This window comes from Durio zibethinus, chromosome 13, assembly GCF_047325235.1.
Source record: "Durio zibethinus cultivar Kanyao isolate XHJ-2024 chromosome 13, ASM4732523v1, whole genome shotgun sequence".
NCBI classification, from domain to species: domain Eukaryota; kingdom Viridiplantae; phylum Streptophyta; class Magnoliopsida; order Malvales; family Malvaceae; genus Durio; species Durio zibethinus.
This window is the reverse complement of record NC_143174.1, coordinates 19,501,522-19,524,032: the sequence shown is the minus strand read 5'-3', so window position 1 is coordinate 19,524,032 and position 22,511 is coordinate 19,501,522. Positions and strand designations below refer to the sequence as shown.

Below are 22,511 nucleotides of genomic sequence, written 5' to 3'. Positions count from 1 at the left end.
GTCGGTGGTGGCTTATTTTTTGTTGGAATAGTGCTATCATTCTTGAATATTATCTAGATTAACAAACTTTTCATCTTTAGGATTAAAAGATTGTAGAGAGCCTGTTCTAGATTTATTCCAAATCTGTCATCCTTCTTGATATTAGAATAGTAAATGCTTTGGATGATCTAATTCTTCCATGGTAGAAATTTTGTATAATAGATCTAGTGCTTCTGGTTCTATTATTCCTATATTTGCTCATGTCTTTACGAACAAAATTCCTTTTTTCATTTGTTCTGAAATCAATGTAGGGGAATTTGCAAGAAATTATCTGAGTATGCAATGTTTTTGCATGCTGCATCAATGTAATTCCTACTTGAAATTGATAGTTGGAAGGATTAGAGAATTTTTTAATGACTAAATCCAATTGTTCTAGATTTTCAATGGAGTCATTTTGAGATTCTAGGAGTGGTCCTGACATGGGTTTTGTCATTTTTCAGATTTGATATGGCTGAAAAAATCTCTCTTTGAAAAACTTTAAGCATACTAGTAATTCAAAAATGTACATATAAGAAATGCTGATTATTTTTTACAAATTCAGTAACTATTGATTTGATAAATGTAGGAAAAAGGAGCAATTTGTTAAAAGAAAATTTTTGAATAAGGATTTGTTCAACAATTCCGATTTCAATGCTTTTTACATCTAACGAATCATGATCAAGTTTGAATTTTATTAGAGGAAAGATTTCACCTATTTTTGGGTTTTCTATATAGATAGCAAAGTAGTATTCTTCAAATTTTTCTCGCAATATTTTTTGTATTTCAAAAAGAATTGAATGATTGATTTGCAGAAATAATTCTTTTGTTAAGAATATTGTAGCTTTTTCAAATAGTAAAATTGTTTTTAGTTTTAATATTTTTGAAGAATGAGTTTTTTACTTAAAATATTCATAGAGTTCGAGGAAATTGTTTATTTCCTCTATACTGTATTGGTTTTCTTCTACTGCAAAGAAATTAATATCTTGCTGTTTTAGCAAATTTGATTCACAAAGATTTTTTTAAAACCATTTCTTCAAGATGGGCTTGATTTTTGGTTTGAGACAAAAAATTCAGCTAATTTGATCATCCCTTTACGAAATTGAGATTTATTTTCTGTCAAATGGGATTTTCAAATATTATTAAAAAGATTATAAGTCTTTAGGTTAAGATTAGGATTATAGAAATCTTTTTGCAACAGGTTTTTTGTTTACTTAACAATCTGAGAATATGAAACAGGTGTTCATTGGTTAGGATTCTGTGAGAATTGAGAAAGGTTTTACAGTTGTAATATCGATTGTACTACAAATTGTAGAAATTGAAAATAAGGTCTTAGAGGAATATTTGGATTAAATATCCTCATAGAAGGTAAACAAAATGTGTAAATCCTAGGTTAAGATTTTAAGAAGTTGAAGAAGAAGAGGTAACCTTTTTAGTTTGCTTCTTCTGAATGGTTTGCCATTCTTCTTTGTTTTCTAGAGGCTTTTTGCCTTTATCCATCTGGCCAGCTAAGATAATCTATAATAATATTTTTATCATTGTTAATAAACTCAATATTGAAATTATATTGACATAAAAAATTATACCATTTAATCTTTTTTGTATTATTGTCTATTTTCTTGTTTTTAAGAAAATCTCTTACAGCCTAATTATCAATTTGAATTGTAAAATTTTTAGGTGCAAGATATATATGAAAACGTGTTACTACATTTTTTATAACAAGTAACTTTTTTTCAAAAATTATATATTTTATTTTGTTTTGTTTAAACTTTCCTGAATTGTATCCACAAATAAGTTCATTATTTTGAACTTTGGCTTGTAAAACACATCCATAGTGTTCATCTGAGGCATTGGTTTCTAAAATCAGTTGATCATCTTATTTAGGAAGATAAACTTTAGGAATATAAATAAGATTTGATTTTATCTATTTGATAATTTCAGTATCTTGTTTCGTAAAAAAAAAAAAAGGGTATTGTTTTTCAATTTTTCTTGTAAAAGCTTCTTTTTTTTATAGAGGTTTTTTATGAAATGTCTTCCATAATTAAAAAAATTTTAAAGTTATTGTAAATGTTTTTTATTTTCCAATGTTTTTGAAAAATCTTTGATTTTTGAAATAATATGATATTGTAAAGTAAGACCATCAAAACAAAGATTTAATCTTAAAAATTTAATTTTTGTTTTTTCTAGCTCAATCTTTTTTGGGTTGAGAATAATTTCATGTTTTATAAATTCTTGAGAAATTAAATTGAGATGAGTTCTATGTTGAATCAAAGTTTCTAAAAAAACAAGAATATCATCAATGTAGACGCAACAATATTTTTTGTGTTTTACAAAAATAATGTCCATCCATCTTTGAAATATTTGAGGTGCATTACAGAGATCAAATGGCATTGTTGTCCATTGGTATTGTTCCTATAGAGCACTAAAAGCAATCAAGGGTTTTGATTATTTAGAAAGCATGATTTGCCAAAAACCTGATTTACAATCAAATTTACTAAAATATTTAGCATTTTTTGCTAAATTTATTAAAATAGCTTTTCTTGTAATGAAATATCCATTGAAAACAAGATTTTGGTTAAGCTTTTTACAGTTGATTACCATTTTAGCTTTACCTCATTTTTGCTCAACATGATTTTTTACCATGAAAGCAAGACTAGAATGTAAGCTATTTGTTAGTTCAATTAAACTTTTTTGTAAAAGATCTAAAATTTGAATTTCAAATTCGTCTATATCCTGTTTGGTATAGATCATTGGTTTAACACGAATATTATGATATATGATTTGTAGATCATAATATCGAGGACTTCTAAACTATAATTTTAATGGTTCTTTACTAAAATTTTCAAAAAAAATTTTTGAATAACCAATGTTTTTCACTGATAGCTTTTATCTCAGCTTTATTAGTTTCAAGCTGAAAATCTTTATCATAAATATGCTTATGATTTTTTTATTAAAGGAATGTCTATAGATTGTTTATCTATAGTCATAGTGACTTTATCAAGATTAAAACTTAAAGGAAAATAATTATAAAGAAAATTATATCCTAATAGCATGTCTCTTTACATATGAGGAAAACAAATTACTTTTGGAATAATAAGTTAATATTGTTAAAATAAATAGGAATATCCTTTGCTTTAAAACCAATGATGGTTTCTTTACCATCAATTTCTATTCTTGTTATTGGATGTTTCATGGGTTTCCATTTGTTTAGTGAAAGTGCATGACTATGACAACTAAAGATTGTTGCTTTTGTGTCTAATAAAATATGGAGAGAATAAGGTTTATATTTTTGAAAACGAAATTCTCCTTGTACATAATTGTAAAACCGTTTTGGTTGATTATTAAAAAATGTAATGATATCATTTTCACCAATTTTGTATTGTGAAATGATAGCAAGACTTTTTTATTCTTCTCTAGTTTTTTTAGTATAAGAGATTGAATTTAAAACTGAGTTTAATGTATTGCAAACTGATGGTTGTGATTGACTATCACTTAAAAATATTGAAATTTGAGTGCTATTTGTACTATTACTCCATTGAAAACCTGAAAAAAAAAAATTTTGTATGGTGTAGCAAAGGATTGATTGCTACATAGACTTTTTGTCTCATCTTCTTGATTGGAAAATGACGAAATTGAAAAGGGTAGAACTAAGTCAGGGTTTGAATTAGATCTACCAATTTCAAGGATTTTAAAATATACGTTATTACCATAAGCGAAAAATTCTAAAGAATTGACTCTATTTTTTATAAGTATTTTTTTAGAGATATCTTCAAGTAACCATCTTGATGGGATAGATAAATCTCTAAGATCCATTAATCTTGGTTTGATTTTTGTATCAAAAGATTTAAATTCAAAAATTTCAATAATTTTTGGAACTATCTGTTTGATAAATGTAAAAATAACATTCATAAGCTTATAAATAGCTGTTCAATTAATAAAAAGATCATGAGCAATTTCATTCAAATCAAAATTTTTTATTTTGGTTCGAAGTCTTAAGCAATCTTCTATGAAAAGATTAGTGATAGAAATAAAATAATTTAATCTTACTTTAAACCAAACTACACTAGTAACTAAATTAGATTGAATTCTCTCGATTATAGCATTTACTGAGTTTGAAAATCTTTTACATTAAAACTGCTAAAATAAAAGTGTCTTTTCCTGATATAAAAAGGGATTTTATGACAATCATAATAACTCCTATATGAATATATTTTATTTTAGAAAATTTAGTAAATTTCTCGTTTCGCAGCAATAACCGCAACTCAACTCCCAATTCATCAGCCGCACAGTAGCGGGCCGACTTCAGAGTCCAGACCCGGTTAGACCAATTATGGCTCTTGTGGATAACAGGGTTCTTTTTTCAGTAAGAGGCCGCGCAGATAAACAATAGCATGATGCACTTAACTACAATGAGATCTTGAAACAGAAGGAAGGCCTTCTATTAGAACCTCCCCAAACTAATTTCCTTTCTTCATTAACCAAAATCTTTCACTAAAAACTTGGAGAAGACATAAGAAACATGACAAGAAAAAAGAACAAGAGATCCACCATCACTAAAATCAATCTTAGTGGTCATCCTCTTGAGCATGCACTAAGCACAACCATAAAAAATTGTCAACCTCGAGCATCCCTTGATAGCATCAGTGAGTTTATGCGGTAAACATAAGCAAAACAAACTTAAAACCATTGTAATATGGCATGATGATTTGCAAAGTTGCAACCTGAATAAATGTTAAAGTTGAAAAAAGATCACCCAGTAATCAATCGACAATTGAGATTTGAATCATGTTTAGTAGTATATATTGCAACTATAACAGAAGCTCATCTCTCCCACCCTCAACCTTTACTTCATTCTACTCCTTGAAGTTTGTTTCCAAACCATGTTGTCTCTTTTTCTTATCAAAACCGATGGAAGTAAATATCCAGGACTGAGGTGACTTATTCATAAGGCAAATAACTTCGAGCCAGCAATCAAAAAGTAACAACAAACCGCCCTTCTTTGATGGGCAGCAAGTTTTTGGCAGCCAGCAGCGCCTTGATTGACACTGAAATACCAATATGTTTCACATAAAATCCTCTTCAAGTTCCTGCAGAGACTTGCTTGTAGCTGCAATTTGTTTGTTTGATGTCATCTTTTCAGACACCATGAAACCCTTGTAGCTTCTTATCTCTGCTTGTCTTTCCTTTTCAAGCCTTTCCAGTTCCTCACGTCGTTTCTGCCAAAGAAATCAAAAGATTTTCATTTTACACATTCAATTAAGAATAGGTATATGGATGGGTAAACATACGTGTGCATAAGATGAGACTATAATCTGCATATTTTCTAATCACAATCCATGAATTGTAAATTAAGCTTCAACGCCTAGTACCTATCGTATAAGTATTGTATAAGCCACACAACCCTAGTAAATTCTTAGGGTTTTAAGGCAAATATCTGAATTATTAGCAGCAAAGAAATGCAGAACAAAAATCCATTAAAACATTGTGCTATTCTACCATAGTTTCCAGTCATTTAGTTTATTTATTAGCAAATTGCAAATTGTGGGAAAATAATTATTTACAGTTTTGTAATCTTGTAATCTGTATATTTATATTTATATTTATATTTATATTTGTATCTTTAGAATTAAGTATTTGTATCTCTAGAATTGAGGACAAAAAATTAAGATAGACAATACTCAATTATAATATTAGTTTTTTAAGAAGATTTAGTTTCCTAGTTTAACCCATAATTAGTTGTATATAAACCTAAGGTTCTTGTATAATTCGAAATGAGCAATTTTTTCATATACATTTAATTTTTCTCTTAGTTTTTTACATAATTTTATTTTTTAATTTTTTCACATGGCATCAGAGCTTTAGGCTCTTCTTGGAAAGCAAAATTTTCAACCTTTATTGCTGATTTCTATTTTAGGCCTTTATTGCCGAACCCTGTTTAGGCCTTAATTGCCGAACCCTTTCAAAGAAAGATATATTACTAGCACCCAATTTGAGGAAGTGTCAACTGAAAAAATCACTGGAGTAAATACAGATGTCTCGGAAACAAAGAGAATTCGATAAGAAAGAGATTGAAAAGCTGAGAAACTTATTGAAAATCCTTGAAAAACCTACTGTGGTATGTGCTTTGGATAAGGTCACTAGTTCAAGTAAAACTTCTGATTTTCATGGATTAAATGTCTCGGTTAAGCCTATTACGAGTTTTTGGATTATTGACTCAGGAGCCACAAACCATATGACACATACCTCACAAAAGTTTAGTACATATACCCTGTGTCCTAGTAATACGAAAATTGTTGTTGCAGATGGTTCACTTACTACAGTGACAGGATTAGGAGATGTTCAAGTTAATCCCTCGTTTGTTCTAAAAAATGTTCATGTTCCTGGATTGTCTACTAATCTTATATCTATACAAAAACTTACTAGAGATATGAATTGCAAAGTGACTTTTTATCTCTCTTATTGTGAATTTCAGGACCAGAGATCGGGGAAGATGATTGGACTTGCTAAGGAGAAGGATGAACTATACTATCTTGAGACATCAAGTAACATAAAATGGTTTGTTTCATTCATAGATGACTGTACTAAGGTCTCTTGGGTTATTTTACTTAAATCCAAATCAGATGTGAATAGTATGTTTTTAAGTTTTCAAAACATGATCCAAAATCAATTTGGAGTGAAAATCAAGAGATTTAGGTCTGATAATGCAAGAGACTACTTCAACCAGACTCTATCCACCTATTTTCAAAAAGAGAGGATTATCCATGAGTCATCTTGTGTTAATACTCCACAACATAATAAAGTGACAGAGCGAAAAAACAACAATTTACTAGCCACAACCCGAGCCGTTCTTTTTCAAGCAAATGTACCTAAATCTTACTGGAGGGAAGCTGTTCTCATTGCCACACACATTATAAATAGGTTACCTTCAAGGGTTTTGAGATTTAAAACTCCTATAAAACTACTCTCATAATTTTATCCCAATCTTAATACCACAAACAATCTCACACTTAGGATATTTAATTGTACATCATTTGTTCATGTTCATAGTCATAACAGGGAAACATTAGATCCAAAAGCAATTAAGTGTATTTTTTGTGGGGTATTCCGCAACTCAAAAAAGATATAAGTGCTATCATCCTCCTACTAAAAAATTTTGTGTCTACAGATGTCACTTTTGAAAAAAGTAAACTATTTTTTACTCAACCTTATCTTCAGGGGAAGACTTCATTCATGGAAGATAAAAATAAAGACTTTTTTTTGCTTGATTTGTCCCCTTCTTTAACATTTTCACCCATTAATTCTTCTGAATCGAAACATATTTCTACTGAGCCCAAGTCAAACACTGAATTTGAGTCTGAACCCATTCCAAATACAGAAGATATGACAAAGGATAATATTGTTCTTGATTCTATGAAAGAATTACAGGTGTACTAAAAAAAAAATTTTAGGTCCTGAACTAGTGCCAGTCCAAGTACTTGATCCTAACTCTGAAAATGAGGTAACTACTGTTTTTGATTCTATTTCTCAAAATGAGCATGAATCTCCTAAAACTATAACTAGTGATTATGATCTGCCTATTGCCATTAAAAAAAAAACCAGAGAATGTACTAAGCATCCACTATACTCAATCTTTAATTGTGTCATTTGAAAAATTCTCACCATCCCACAAAAATTTTCTTGTGAGCCTAAACACTATTTATGTTCAAACTACATTATTCGAGGCATTATCCAGTGAGAAATGGAGGCAAGCCATGAAAATAGAAATGGAGGCCTTAGAAAAAAATCAGACATTTGAACTAATAGAGTTGCCTAAAGGAAAAAATCCAGTGATAAGTAAATGGTTTTCACTGTAAAATACAAGGCAGATAGTACTGTTGAAAGGTATAAAGCCAAGTTAATGGCTAAGGGCTACACTCAAGCCTATGGAGTAGATTATCAGGAAACCTTTACTCTAATTGCCAAGATGAATACAATTAAAATTTTGTTATCATTGGCTGCAAATTACAATTGGTAGCTTCAACAATTTGATGTAAAGAATACTTTTCTACATGGTGATTTGGAATAAGAAATATATATGAAGGTTCCACCGGGATTTGGAGGTCATCTAAAAGCTAACAAAGTATGCAAGTTGAAAAAGGCTTTATATAGCCTTAAACAGTCTCCTAGGGCTTGGTTCAAGAGATTTGCCAAAGTGATGCTAGCAATGGGATATAAACAGAGTCAAGGAGATCACACATTGTTTATCAAGCACTCTGATTCAGGAAGAGTCACAGTTCTATTAGTGTATGTTGATAATATAATTGTAACTGGAGATGATGAAAAAGAGAGAATCTCTAAAATAACGTTTGGCTAGAGAATTTGAGATAAAAGAGCTAAGGTGATGAAGTACTTCTTAGAAATTGAAATAGCTCACTCACGACATGGTATCTTCATCTCACAACAAAAATATGTGATAGATCTTTTGAAAGAAACTGGGAAGCTCGCATGTAAACCTGCAAATACCCCTATAGATCCTAATCATAAAATTGGAGAAGCTAATGAAGATGCTGTTGTTGATAGAGAAATGTACCAAAGATTAGTTGGAAGACTCATTTATCCCTCACATACTAGACCTGATATAACATATGTTGTGAGTGTGATAAGTCAATTTATGCATAGTCCTAAAGAAGTGCACCTACAGACTGTCTACCATATATTGCACTATTGAAGGCCAATCCTGAGAGAGGTATCTTATTCAAAAGAAATTCGGGGCTAGTTCTAGAAGCATATATAGATGCTGATTATGCAGGTTCAGTAACTGATAATAGATTCACCTCAGGCTACTGTACTTTCTTAGATGGTAATCTTGTGACTTGGAGTAAAAAACAGAATGTGGTGGTAAGATCAAATGCTGAAGCAGAGTTCAGAGCAATGGCTCAAGGAATTTGTGAACTACTATGGCTAAAAATTATCCTAGAAGACTTGAAGATCAAATGGGATGGACCAATAAACTCTATTGTGATAAAAGTCTGCAATAAGCATTGCACACAATCCTGTGCAACATGACAAAACAAAGCACATGAAAGTAGACCGACAATTCGTAAAGGAGAGACTAGTCAGTGGGTTGATTTGTACACCTTATCTATCAACTAAGGGTCAACTTGCAGATGTGTTGACTAAAAATCTCAGCAGTACAACATTTCAAGAAATTATTTCCAAGCTGGGAATGAAAAACACTTATTCACCAGCTTGAGAGGGAGTGTGAAAAAACACTTAATTACAGCTAATTGTAATATTATAATCTGTATATTTATATTTGTATCTCTAGAATTAAGTATTTGTATCCTTATAATTAAGGACAAAAAATTAGGATAGACAATCCCTCAATTATAGGATTAGTTTTTTAGGAAGATTTAGTTTCCTAGTTTAACCCTTAGTTAGTTGTATATAAACCTAAGGTTCTTGTATAATTCGAAATTAGTAGTTTTTCAATATTCATTCAATTTTTCTCTTAGTTTTCTACATAGTTTTATTTCTTAGTTTTTCCACACAAATATATGTATTTGGTTTAAGAAATTGAAGAAGAAACAAAATCCAAGTATATAATGATGTATATCGAACTACAACATCAAACATACATTTAACTAAATGGCAATATATATGTTCTATTATATCCCTTATTCTTTATAGATTATCTAACTCCTACCTCAGCTTCATGAATCTGCTATGGTATAACTAATTTTTTACCCTAAGCAAAATCCAGTTGGATAACTTCTATTTTCATGCTACAACCATTTAGGATATTCATGTTATATGGCATGCCCATATAAACCATCAGCTGATGTAGCCAGTATCAAATCAACCAAATAAGAAAAAACAAGACAAAGAAAAAAGGGCTCACTTTTTCCCTCAGTTGTTGCTTTCTCTCTACTCTTTCTGCTGCATTAACCGCTTCTCTCTCAGCTGCAACAACATATTATATTAAGCCGCATTAGTTCCATCAAGATCAAATAAAAGAATTGTAATTTCAAAAACAATATACCTAGCATAGAGTAGTACACAAGATGCAAAATGCAAAACCAACATTACCGCATACTAGGATGGAAAACAAGATGCATAAAAGCATAACAAGCAAAATACAAAACCACAGAAATCACACCAAATTTCTTTCATAAACAATGGAAATACTACTTTAGTCCTAAGTCATAGCAGAAAATGAAACCGCAAGACATTCACATACCTTTCAAATCAGGTTTCCTTTCCACTTTAGTCCTGTTCAACCTATTAACTATCTCATTTATCCGCTTCTCCATTCTCACAGTCCGGACCTAAATCAAACAATAAAATCAAAGAAACAACCATTCTAGAAGAAAAAACATAATCGAAAATAGTAATAATATCCTAATAACAATAATCAAAGTAATAAAGAAGTCTACCATCTTGGAATTGTGAAAGCCAACTTGGCCAACATCCATGGAAGGAGTTTTCTTCAAATTGGACCATGGAGTGTAAACAACATCAATATTGTTCACTTTGTTGCCTAACCTCACATGATAATTAAAACAAAAAGAAAATTGCAACCTATTATATCAAACACATTTCAATTACATTTTACATAAAAGAAATTGATGAAATCAAAATAAACCTTGGATGGAATTAGCTTTAACAAGCTGAGCACAATCTTCGAGCAAACCTTCACTTATATCATCGATGGTTTGACCTTTTTGAAGTCTTAAATAAACATGGGCAGAAGACATTTTATCGACATGGAACCTGTAATAAATAAAACTAAATTCAATCACCCAAATTTCTGAAGACCCCCTTTATTTATAGCAAAAGTGATGAAATTTCAATAAATTTACCACGGTATCTGAAAAATAAAAACAAATTTAAGAAAAATACCAAATATCTTCGGGGAAGCCATATTTGATGAGTTCCTCGTTCTCGTACTTGTCCAGTCCCATGAAAATGGTGTAATCGCCAGCTTCTGGTCGGGCTTTGAAGTAAAACACCATTTTTTTTCTTCAAATTTTCTTTCCTTTTTCCCCTTCAGTTAGGGAATTTGGAAGATGAGATAACCTTGACAAGATGCAGGCAGAACCTGCTTGCGTGTTTCCAAATAACAGCGTTTTAGTTAAGCTACCACCGCCTTCCAGCTCATCTTATAATAAATTTTTCGGGAAATTTGTTTTTTTTATGACTACAATTGTTATTAAACAAATTGAGTTATTATACAATTCTTCATATTTCTATTCCAATTACACTTGTACAAAAGTCGGATTACTGCATCCTAATTCAAGAGTCCAATTTGAAAGGAATTGAATATAAATTCTAAGTTTATTTGAATTTTAAATGGATCATGATTAAATAATAAAATAAAAATTATATTTTAAATCAGATCAGTTCTAAATAAATTTAAAATTTGTCAATATTTTATTTAAATTTAACTTAAATTTAATCTGACTTGACTTATAAAAAGTTTTAATTCTAATTTTATTATAACAAGTTTGATAGTAATTTGTTTTTTTAAAGCTGAGTTTTAAGTTTTGATCATATAATTTTTTAAATTAATTCAAATAAATTTATTTATTTTAATTTAATGAATTTATAAAATATTATTTTTTCTCTATAAATTTAACCTCAAACAATTAAAAACAAATTAAACCAACCTTAAATAGGTAGTTTAATATTACTTCGTTTTTTAGTATTCGTGTATTAAAATGAAATGTAAAAGAAAGAAAAGGAAATAGCATGTTCACGATATCTTATCAAAGCCGATAAGTATTGGGTAAGCATGAGTGGAAATACACGTCAATGAAGAGATAAGACAATCTTTTGTCTTTATTTTTTGTTTTTCCTTTTGTTTTTTTGTTCTTTTTTCCTAGGAAAATACTAGGAAACACATACAAGTCACAGTAGAAAATGTAAGAATCAAGGGAAATTGTATCCCTCATCTTTGCAGAGGTTCTCAAATCCCATGTATTCGTTGTGCTCAATCTTCTTAATCATGCTTGATATGGCAACCCCACCTACGAATCATAACCAAAAGTAAAAAAAAAATTGACTAATTTCCTTCAGTTTTAGCAGAAGATGGAGGAAGACGGCTACATCCAACAAGAGAGAAATGAGAATGATGTTTAGAATGCTCACCTAGTGAAATTGCACTGACAATTATTGTGAATGGTAGAACAAAGTTGATTATGGATTCCTTTCCGGTTAAATTGATCAGCTTATTCACAATGTGCTGAGGCGGCAATGATGGACACTGCGATGGAGTATGAAGCTGCCAGAACAGTTGCAAAAAACCTTTACCCAGCACTCAGAAATTGGGGAATGAATTTGAATGAAAACAGACCCTTTTTTCCGCCTCTTCGCAAGGGTGCTAGAACAAAGTTGAAACCGAATGGCAAGTCACTGAATTACTCACCATAAGGAACTGGAAAACGATTCAGAAGGTATTACTCTACAACAGACATCGATGGGGAGAAATTCATCCCAAATGTGGCTGTGGCACTTGAGACCTGCAGAGTTTCCAAGCTTTTGGAAATCAGACAGGTGAGATTCTTTCTGAAATCCCTTCGGAAGTCATAAACAAACTAAGACAAGTAAACAACTGCTTCTGATTGTCTGAAATGAAATATCTTAGACCAGACCAATGTATTCTCGTGACTTAATGTTACCTGAGGACGAATTCCCAGCTCCAAAAAGGGTGGACCCATAACAAATCCTCCACATATTCCAAGATGTCCACTAATTATTCCTGCAACTATGCCACAAGCACAAGATAGAACAAGCTGGTAGACTTTCCCATTTGTGCCTTCATCTCCCTTGGATTCAACCACTCTCCATCCTTTGTGCAGGCCAATTGCCTCAAACGGATATACCCCAACAGAAACTGGTATCTGCAACAAGTTCTTTCCATCGACTGTTTTCAAGAATTGTGGCCTGCATTGGTAAGTAGCAAATAATGGTTGAAGATCAAGATAGTTATCGCAGGTCTACAAACTGACCATTAGTTTACCTACCTCTCGTCTCTCAATTTCCTTTCCCGGCTTTTTGCTCGGTCCACCGGGAAGAGTTTTGTACACGATCGGAGTCACGATGTCCTGGGAAAAATAAACTATAGATAAGCAAGGTTTGATCCATGCATTCTGTTTTGGTGAAATGAATAGTGAATGAGCTCACTACTTGACTCCAACAAATTGGCAGCCTCCTGCATTTATGAAAGGATGAAATGAATTCAATATCCAAATGTGTTGCACATTGTAGCATTAGCATATCACACACAGGTTACTGCTAAAATATGCATTTTAAGGTTATTAATTTAGGAGATTAAGATTTTACTAACAATTAGTGTACTGTTTCAATACAGTCTCCCTTTTCCATGTCTCAACACCCTTCAAGTAAGCCTTAACAGATGTATCTGCTAATCTGTCTAAGGTGTTCCATTTTTACTAAAGCAAAACATACTGCTCCATAGAATCCAATCACGGTTCCAACAACAATTTACCAGCCAAATTTCAGTTCCTGAAGGGTAATTTGACAAAAATGATACATTGATTGAAGTGGATGATGTGGAACATATGTACAATATTATTTTAATCCAAATTTCTCTGCCTCTGCTTGCACGTGTGCATGACTGCACAGCTCGATCGTCCTACATACAAAAGAGTAAAGACTCAATTACGTACAGAACTCGATTTGGTCTTCACCCATTAACAAAATTTCATCGCGAATGCCTCTGAATTTTGCACATTTGAACCCCTGAAACCGGGAATGAAATATGATCCATGAGATTTGTTTGGTGAAATGTCATCCATCCTGGTTATGGCTCGATATGGTAGGAAGTAGGAACTCCCTTTCTAGGAGGTAGGCTTGTGTCACGGGTCGAGACTTAAGCTTCGAATCCACGCGACTCCGGAATTCAGACATTTATTCATCCGATATCTCAGATCAGCCTTCCTGCCACGATTCACACCCTTGTAAGGTATTGTCCGCTTTTGCCCCTCTAACCTCACGGTTTTGTACTACAAAAGGTGTCTTAGAAGGAAAAGATGGTGTGAACCCTTATATACCCCAGTAACCTTTCTATTATGTTCGATGTGAGATTCAATATTTTTCCTTAGGTCCGTGACATTTTTCCCTACCCAACCTTGTGACGCCCTCGTAATGAAGGTTGCCCACCCTGCCTAAGATTAGTTTCTTTTCTTTAACTTTAAGGAGTTCTTTTTAGAATAGAAAGATTATCCTTGTCTTCGTTTATGTCTCGGGTTGGAACAAATTACGACAATTCGTCCCCTCCTATGGATTAATCGATATTTTTCACAAATTTTACGAACGGAAGCCTTTATTTTCATAGTTGTTATTCCTTAAATTTTTTCGAATCTACTTATTGGAAGAAAATAAGTTTTTTGAAATTTTTGAACCTTGAATTGGATCCCCCTAAAAGGAATCTAGAAGTTGAAAAAACTACCTAATTGTTCGAATCCTTGTTGCGGAGTCTATAAATTATACGCCCCCTGGTTGAATCATAAGCACTTATTTCACTTTTGTTGACTCTATCCCACGGTGATATACGTATAAAACTCGATCGGACCCTTCTTAAAACATAACCTAGAATCAGATCTTCATTATCTAAAGGAATCTGGAGTGGACGTGATTCACTAATTAAACCTCCATGAATCCATTTTTGTTCTTTTATTCCAGATAAAACTTCCTTGACGTATCAATTACTTCAAAAAAATCTAACGGACAATAATCCCGAAACACTTATGCTTTATTTTTCTGAAGGTGGGAGAAAAGATAAAACTTATTATTAATTTAATCCAAATTAAAGTTTGAAACTCATGTAATTAACCTCTTTTGGTTAACCCGAGACAAATCGATAGGATCTATGAGAAATCTCATTCAATTGGATATATGGTAGGGTAAAAAAATGATCCACAATTCCATGATCTTTGGCTTCTTTTGCTAACATAAAATTATCTCTTTCCATGTCTTTGTTTATAACCCATCGAGGTTGGCCCGTTCTTTGTACATAAGCCTCTATGATGTCTTCTTGCATTTTTATTACTTTGTCTGTTTCCATGACCTAGTCTTTGAAGCCATCATCCTTAAGCATACTAATAGGTTGATGGATCATTACCCTGATGATATAACATACTTCTAACTCACATAATGAGGCGAGAAGAATAGCTATAGAATTGAACAACCATACAGGCATTTTTTGTGCATTGCATACGGCTTTACAATTGCATACGACTTTACAATGAAATTCTCTTTTTTCTTGTATTGAGAAGTAATTTGTATGGAACTCGTAACGTCTTTATTTGTGCCAAGGGTCCCGGATATGTAACTACTCAAAACATCATCTTACCGCCTTCTGTGAAAATCGTTGATAATACACAGCATATAGCTAGCTTAACCGAACCAATTGATTTGTGTATTGGATTACAAATCGAGAGAAATAGAGGATACGATATAAAAACGCAAAAAAACTTTCACGACGGAAGTTATCCTATAGATGCTGTATTCATGCCTGTTCGAAATGCGAATCATAGTATTTAGTCACGGTTCACACCCTTGTGAGGTATTGTCCGCTTGGCCCCCCTAATCTCATGGTTTTATTCTACAAAAGACGCCTCATAAGAAAGAGATGGTATGAACCCTTATATACCCCAATGACTTTTCTATTATGTTCGATGTGAAATTCATGACTCTTCCTTAGGTCTGTGACATTCTCCCCTACCCAACCTCGTGACGCCCTCGTCATGGAGGCTGTCCATCCTGCCTATCTCCCTCGAGACGCTTGGCGTGGGTCGAATGGTTTAAGGCTGGCTCTGATACCACTTGTCACGAGTCGAGACTTAAGCTCCAAACTCGCGCGACTCCGAGATCCGGGCATTTACACTTCCGACGTCTCGGATCAGCCTTCTTGCCACGATTCATACTCTTGTAAGGTATTGTCCGCTCTGATCCCCTTGGCCTCACGGTTTTATCCTACAAAAGGTGTCTCACAAGGTAGAGGTGGTGTGAACCCTTTTATACCCTAATTACCCTCCTATTATGTTCGATGTGAGATTCAAGACTCTTCCTTAAACCCGTGACATTCTCCCTCACCCAACCTCGTGACGTCCTCGTCATAGAAGCTGGCCACCCTATACCCTAGTGACTCTCCTATTATGTTTGATGTGGGATTCATGACTATTTTTTAGGTCCGTGACATTCTCCCCCACCCTACCTTGTGACGCCCTCGTCACAGCCTAGTGACCTTCCTAAACCTCGTGACACCCTCGTCACAGAAGCTGACCATCCTGCCTACCTCCCTCGATGTGCTTGGCGTGGATCGAACGGTTTAGGGCTGGCTCTGATACCACTTGTCACAAGTTGAGACTTAAGCTCTGAACCCGCGCAACTCCAGGACCCGAGCATCCACTCATCCGACATCTCAGATCAACTTATCTACCACAGTTCAAACCCTTGTGAAGTATTTGTCCGCTCTGACCCCCTGACCTCACGATTTTGTCCTACAAAAAGCACCTCATAAGGTAGAGGTGGTGTGAACCCTTTTATACCTCAGTGTGAACCCTTTTATACCTCAGTGACCTTTTTATTATGTTCGATGTGGGATTCAAAACTCTTCCTTAGGTCCGTGACATTCTTCAACCTCGTGACACTCTCGTCACGGAGGCAGTTGGCCACCCTGCCTACCTCCCTCGAGACGCTTGACATAGATCGAACAGTATAAGGTTGGCTCTGATACCACTTGTCACAGGTTGAAACTTAAGCCCCAAACCCGAGCAGTTTCGGGACCCGAGCATTCATTCATCCTGAGTCTTAGATCAGTCTTTCTGTCACGGTTCACACTTTTGTGAGGTATTGTTCACTCTGGTCCCCTAACCTCATGATTTTGTCTTACAAAATATGCCTCACAAAGAAGAGATGATGTGAATCCTTATATATCATAGTGACCTTTTTGTTATGTTCGATGTGAGATTCAAGACTCTTCCTTAAGTTTGTGACATTTGTACTGACCATCGCCTGAAATGACTCGGTCCACCTCGGCGGGACCATAACAGGTTCATTATAGACAAGACATGATGATAGACTAGTCTGAGGGTCATAAAATAGACAAATGCGTTTTGAAATCTACAGATATTCTGCAAATCGTGCAAAAGTTTAGATGATTGTTCCCAACTTTTTCACTTTCTAGGCGTCAACCATATTTCAAACATTATTGAAATTTGTGAAATTATTAGCCTTACAATCCAGAGTCAAGGTTGTCTTTAATCTGTTAGGAGTGAATGAATATGCTAAGGTAATGTCTCCTACATGAGGATGCTCTGAAGTCAGGGAGGATGAAACTTCAAATAATACAAAATTACATATTCCATTCATCAGTCTTCTAGACAAACAAAAAATTCTGAAGTTCGTCACTATAAGTCTTTGTTGAATACATGGAAAGTGAAAAATGAGAGTTGTTTATAAAATTGAAACTAGTGACCATCTTTCTTCCAACAACCCAAGAAATGGAACAAAGAGAAGGCAAATTCAATGCTAGGCTATTTGGAGGGGAATTAGAGGGTCAAATAGCAAAAAAAAACTAAAATGTCAGCCTTCATACTTGCAGAGGTTCTCAAATCCCATGTATTCTTTATGCTCGATCTTCACGATCATGTTTGCTATGCCAACGCCACCTAGCAAAATTAAGCCAAAAAAAAATTGAGTTCCTAGAATTTTGTATATTTTCAATCATGAAAAAAGTGTCCTGTCAAACCAACAACAGGAATATCAAAGCTCACCTAGTGATATTGCACTAACAAATATTGTGAAGGCTAGAATGAAGATAATCAGAGATGCCCTTCCAAATACAATTATCAGCCTTCTGACTATATACTGGCCGATAAGGGCAGCAATAGCAGCCACAGCAGTGAAGTAGAGAGCTGCCAAATAAAGTATGAAAAATTTAACTCCATAAAGATGTGGAACAACCATGCCCAAATCTAGTGGCAAGATTAATGACACCACTACCCGTATCCCCGCCACATCCCTTGCAGGTTTGGGTGTTCCCTTTTATTTCCAAATGATGAGAAGAAATTTCAATAAAAATATCACGTTTTCGTGAGTTCCCAACTTACCATAAGGTACTGGAAAACGTTTCAGAAGGTAATATTCTACAACAGACATGGAAGAGGAGAAAGTCATGGCAAAGGTAGCAGTTGCACTTGAGACCTGCACAAAAGTAAGAAGCCAAAAAGATCAAAATTAACAAACAATGGATAAACTTCAAGGTCATAATGAGACAACAACAGATTTTCCCTTCATGTTACCATCGTTCCAATTTAATATATTAAGGATAAACTTCAAGGTTATAACTTCATCCCGTACATCTGAAGGACACAAAGAAACTTACCTGAGGAGGGATACCCAGCTCCAAGAATAGAGGACCCATGATAAATCCTCCTCCTAGGCCGAGTAGACCACCAACAATTCCAGCTAGTCCTCCAAAAGCACAGTAGGTAACAAGCTGAAGTACCCGCCAATTTGTGCCTTGATCCCCCTTGGATGCAATTACTCTCCGTCCTTTATACAGACTAACTGCCTCATACAGAGAAACCCCAACAGAAACTGGGATCTGGAAAACAGGAAGAATGCCTTAAACAGGGTTTCAAAGAAATTGTCATGATGAGGATCATCTTTGATTCTTAACGTTCAAAATTCTATATCTTGATCATGCAATTTGACAAATGGAAAGAGGCAACAGATGTGAAAAAGATATAATGTACCTGCAACAAGTTCAACACCCAATAAGCTGCTGAACAAGTAGCTGTATGATTCTGTTACCAAAAGTTATATTTTATCAGTTACACCTCAATAATTCATATTCTGAATACACTATATGATAAATAGAGCAGAAGAAACAAAACCTTGGCAATCTGCAGTACAAGGAATGCAACCCATACAAAACAAAGAAGCCCAAGTTCTTTCCAACAAATGTTCTCCCAAACAGGGACCTGCAATGATTGCATTAAATTAATTTCGAGAAAATTTGAACTGAATAACAGCGTATTACAGTCAACCTACTTCTTTGTCTGTGTTATCCTGGGGAGGGTCACCATTTGGGCCACTAGGAAGAGGCTTGTATTCCACATCTTCATCACCACTATCTGATATCGTATGAGAAATATATGGGCTTATTTCAGAAGGAAAATCATGAGAAGATCACCAATGATCTTAAGAACTTATTAAAGGAAAAAGGCAACTGACCGTTTGACGCCAAACATCTGGCAGCCTCCTTAAATCCAAGACAAGCAGATTTCAGATAGGTAACAATTAATTTTAATAATATAAACACACCACACACTGAATGAGAAAGTTTCCTATTCTTGTTAGTGGACTAAGCAGCAAATGCACAACATTCTGAATGAAATATCTAAGTCGTCAACAATTATGATATCTTGAAATCAAACATCTTTGAAATCTTTTGATTGCTCATTCATGAAAATAGAAAGAACTTATTTAAAATATTATGGGAGGAGTTCTTCTTTAAAATCACAATGGAATGGGGAAACAAACATACAGAGCTCAGCATTCTCAGCACGAGAGTATGAGGCTATGAGTTTAAAAATTACCTTTTTCACCAAGGTTTCTTTTTTCCATGTTTCAACACCCTTGAAGAATGCCTTTGTTGATGTTACTGCAACCCATCAGATCCATCAAAATTAACAAATAGTGCTACAAGACCATTATGGCTAGCAAATACAACAATAAATCAGAAAACATTTACCTATAAAGAGAATAATAAGTAAAACTGTGACCATCCAATCTGCAAAGATCACATTAAAAGCAACACCTATGCTAATTCCCAGCATGAGCATTGGTTGGATAAGCAGAGCCAAATCATAATCGATGATAGGCATATCCAGCGTAGGATGCCTTAGCTTCAGGTTGAAGTAAACAGCCGAAACTGCTCCACCCATGATCATACCTAGGAAAATGCCAAAAATATAGAATGAATGAACTCATCTAGTATATCAGAGTCATCTGTTTTGCTAACAATTTTGCTAATAATTTCTTAATAGCATTCAAAATTCTCAAAATGCTGCATTTAGAAGTCGCATAATTTTTGTAAGTACTTAAATACACATATTCATTTCTCGTCTTTAGTCCTAGCAAGTAAATTTCAAAATCTTAAATCACACATAGATTACAAGCAAATGGTAAATGCAATTTTGAATTACTAAAAGCAAGGGACTTAAACAATTCTGAAGGTTTTTAAGCCCACTTTTGTGCTTTCGGAACAAGATGAGTAAATTTCAATTTTTTTTCTTTAAGAGAAAATTATAGTTCTGATTCAACAGCAGAATCCTTCGATAAACTTCCGATTTTTCATGTAAATTCTAGGGGACTCGAGCATCAAAATTGTTTCCCCTGTGCTCAATGACAAATGAAACCAGATCAGAAAGAGTTAGGAAAAGAGAAAATAATGAGGAAGTCCTTTCTCTTGAAAAGAAGAAGTGGTAGAAAATAATTTACTAAAGGAATTTTTACCTAAAGGAAATGCAGTATATTTTTTATTTCATTATTATTTGCTTCATAAAAATGATTACCATCTTCATTGCATCTCCTAATTCTAAGATCACGTCAATTCATATGTATTCTTATTCATTTCTTCATGCAAAGATGAGAAAAGATTAACAACCCATCTTACATTTTGAAATAGCTGTGGATGACTTTGCATCAAACCCAATAATAAGGCTGAGCATTGGAACAAAAATGCCACCTCCACCTACTCCTCCTACACCACCAAATGCTGCTCCAAAGAACCCAATTATACTTCCCACCACAATTTGCCAATTAAATTCCATTTCCTATAAACAAAAAATAAAACCCTTAAAAATAATTCAAAATACAACAAATTAAGGTGATCAGTGGCCTCTGATCAAAGAAGTTAAAATAATAATCTAATGAAGAAAAAAATGCATTATAATAATGTAAGGTAAAAGGAAATAGATTGGAATATATACTTACAGGCCAAACATGGTTATAACCTGATTGATCAGACTGCCACAAGAAATTAATAGCTTTCAGAAAATAATTATTATTTGTTTCAGATTCCCTGGCGGATTCTCCATGCTTCAAGCTTCTCTCAGCAGAAACTAACATGAAAGCTAAAGCAAAGTTAAGGAAATCCAACAATATCGATCTCAAAACACGCCTTTTCACTCCAAATTGCTCCATCTTGATTTTAAAATTCGACCAATTTTGCTTCTTTTTTTTTTTCTAATGAAAACTGAAAACTCTCTCTTTCTTTAACGTTTTAATTTTGAATTTCGACACTTATTCCGAATCAAAATCTCTCCTTTTCCTTTTACCGTTAGCATGCAAAGAATAACGTTAAGACGTCAGGATAAATGCAAGAAAACAATTTCAGATATAGGAATTCAAAAGTTGGTTAATGGATTGAGGATAAAGGAATTTTTGGATTTAGGATAGCGGAAATGGTAGGAAAAAACTAACATGCAAAATCAATTAAAAAAAAGGCCCCTTTGACTCTCTTACGTCTCTCGTCTCTGTTTTTTCAGTGGAAATGAGTGAGAGTAAATGTGTTTCTCGCCTCTGGACATGAGAGTCCGTTTATAAAGTGAAAGAAAAAAAAAAAAAGACTGAGAGGAAGAGAGAGCGTGAGTAATGTCTAAAGATATAAACGTTATATTACTATTCATAAATTATTTTATTTGAATAAAATTTAAATTTAATTTAATTATTATTGAATCAAATTTAAATTTAAATTTTTATATTTGATTTAAATAATTCACGAATTTAATTAAATTTTTATATTTTAATATATTTTTATTATTTTAATTAATAAAATATTTTAAATTAAAATATAAATAATTAAAATTTTGTTAAATATAAAAATCAAATTTATTTTTATATTAATCAAGATTCATCGAATAAATTTGAATAATTTAATTTTTATCTTCAATCAAACTCAAACTAAAAAAATAAATCACGATCAAATTTAAATAAAATTTTAAACATTAAATTTTAAATTAAATTTAAATTTAAATATAATATTATATTAATTTAAACTCGATCAATAATATTTTTAACAATATTCATTCGGATTTAAAAAATAAAATATGATCTAATCCATCCTCCTTAAAATATTGATAGAAACCGATTGCTTATTTTTAATAATAAAATAATCGAATTGATATAAAGTTGATGTATCAGTTGAAAAATTAAAAGTTTTTATATTTTTATTCTCTGTAACATACAATTAAAAGAATTCCCAACAATTATTCTATGAACAACTGTCCTATTACATAAAAAAGACTATTTCAACTCTTAGTCAATTGTGACTCTATATAATTATATTTTATATATTAAAAATATCTTATTAAGTATTAATGATTGACAGCTATCCAATTTTATGAGTGAGAGTAATAATTGATTGTATTGTTTTCGTTGGATTATTATGAGTTAGGCCAATGAATTCTATTAATTTTGTT

General features: G+C 33.0%; 2 protein-coding genes across 4 annotated transcripts; both read right to left on the bottom strand.

Moving 5' to 3' along the window:
* Positions 1–4,717: 4,717 nt before the first annotated feature.
* On the bottom strand, positions 4,718–11,130 carry LOC111302925 (uncharacterized). Its single transcript, XM_022898824.2, has 6 exons — positions 10,897–11,130; positions 10,640–10,767; positions 10,431–10,534; positions 10,235–10,322; positions 9,896–9,957; positions 4,718–5,231 (listed from the first exon to the last, which is right to left on the bottom strand). Exons 1-6 carry the CDS (start codon positions 11,007–11,009, stop codon positions 5,079–5,081), a joined length of 648 nt encoding a protein of 215 aa, XP_022754559.1. The 5' UTR covers positions 11,010–11,130; the 3' UTR covers positions 4,718–5,078.
* A 6,223-nt stretch (positions 11,131–17,353) lies between these two features.
* LOC111302924 (sulfite exporter TauE/SafE family protein 3-like) lies at positions 17,354–21,661 on the bottom strand. Of its 3 annotated transcripts, none has more exons than XM_022898823.2 (12): positions 21,025–21,661; positions 20,705–20,864; positions 19,781–19,981; positions 19,626–19,690; positions 19,261–19,288; positions 19,078–19,160; positions 18,921–19,007; positions 18,780–18,830; positions 18,407–18,628; positions 18,132–18,225; positions 17,796–17,936; positions 17,354–17,690 (listed from the first exon to the last, which is right to left on the bottom strand). In XM_022898823.2, exons 1-12 carry the CDS (start codon positions 21,232–21,234, stop codon positions 17,605–17,607), a joined length of 1,428 nt encoding a protein of 475 aa, XP_022754558.2. In that variant the 5' UTR covers positions 21,235–21,661; the 3' UTR covers positions 17,354–17,604. The 3 variants fall into 3 exon arrangements, with proteins under 3 accessions (XP_022754558.2, XP_089598103.1, XP_089598102.1); XM_089741976.1 differs by having other exon boundaries at positions 17,366–17,690; positions 19,261–19,285; positions 21,025–21,655; XM_089741977.1 differs by lacking the exon at positions 18,780–18,830 and having other exon boundaries at positions 17,355–17,690; positions 21,025–21,655.
* Positions 21,662–22,511: the final 850 nt, after the last annotated feature.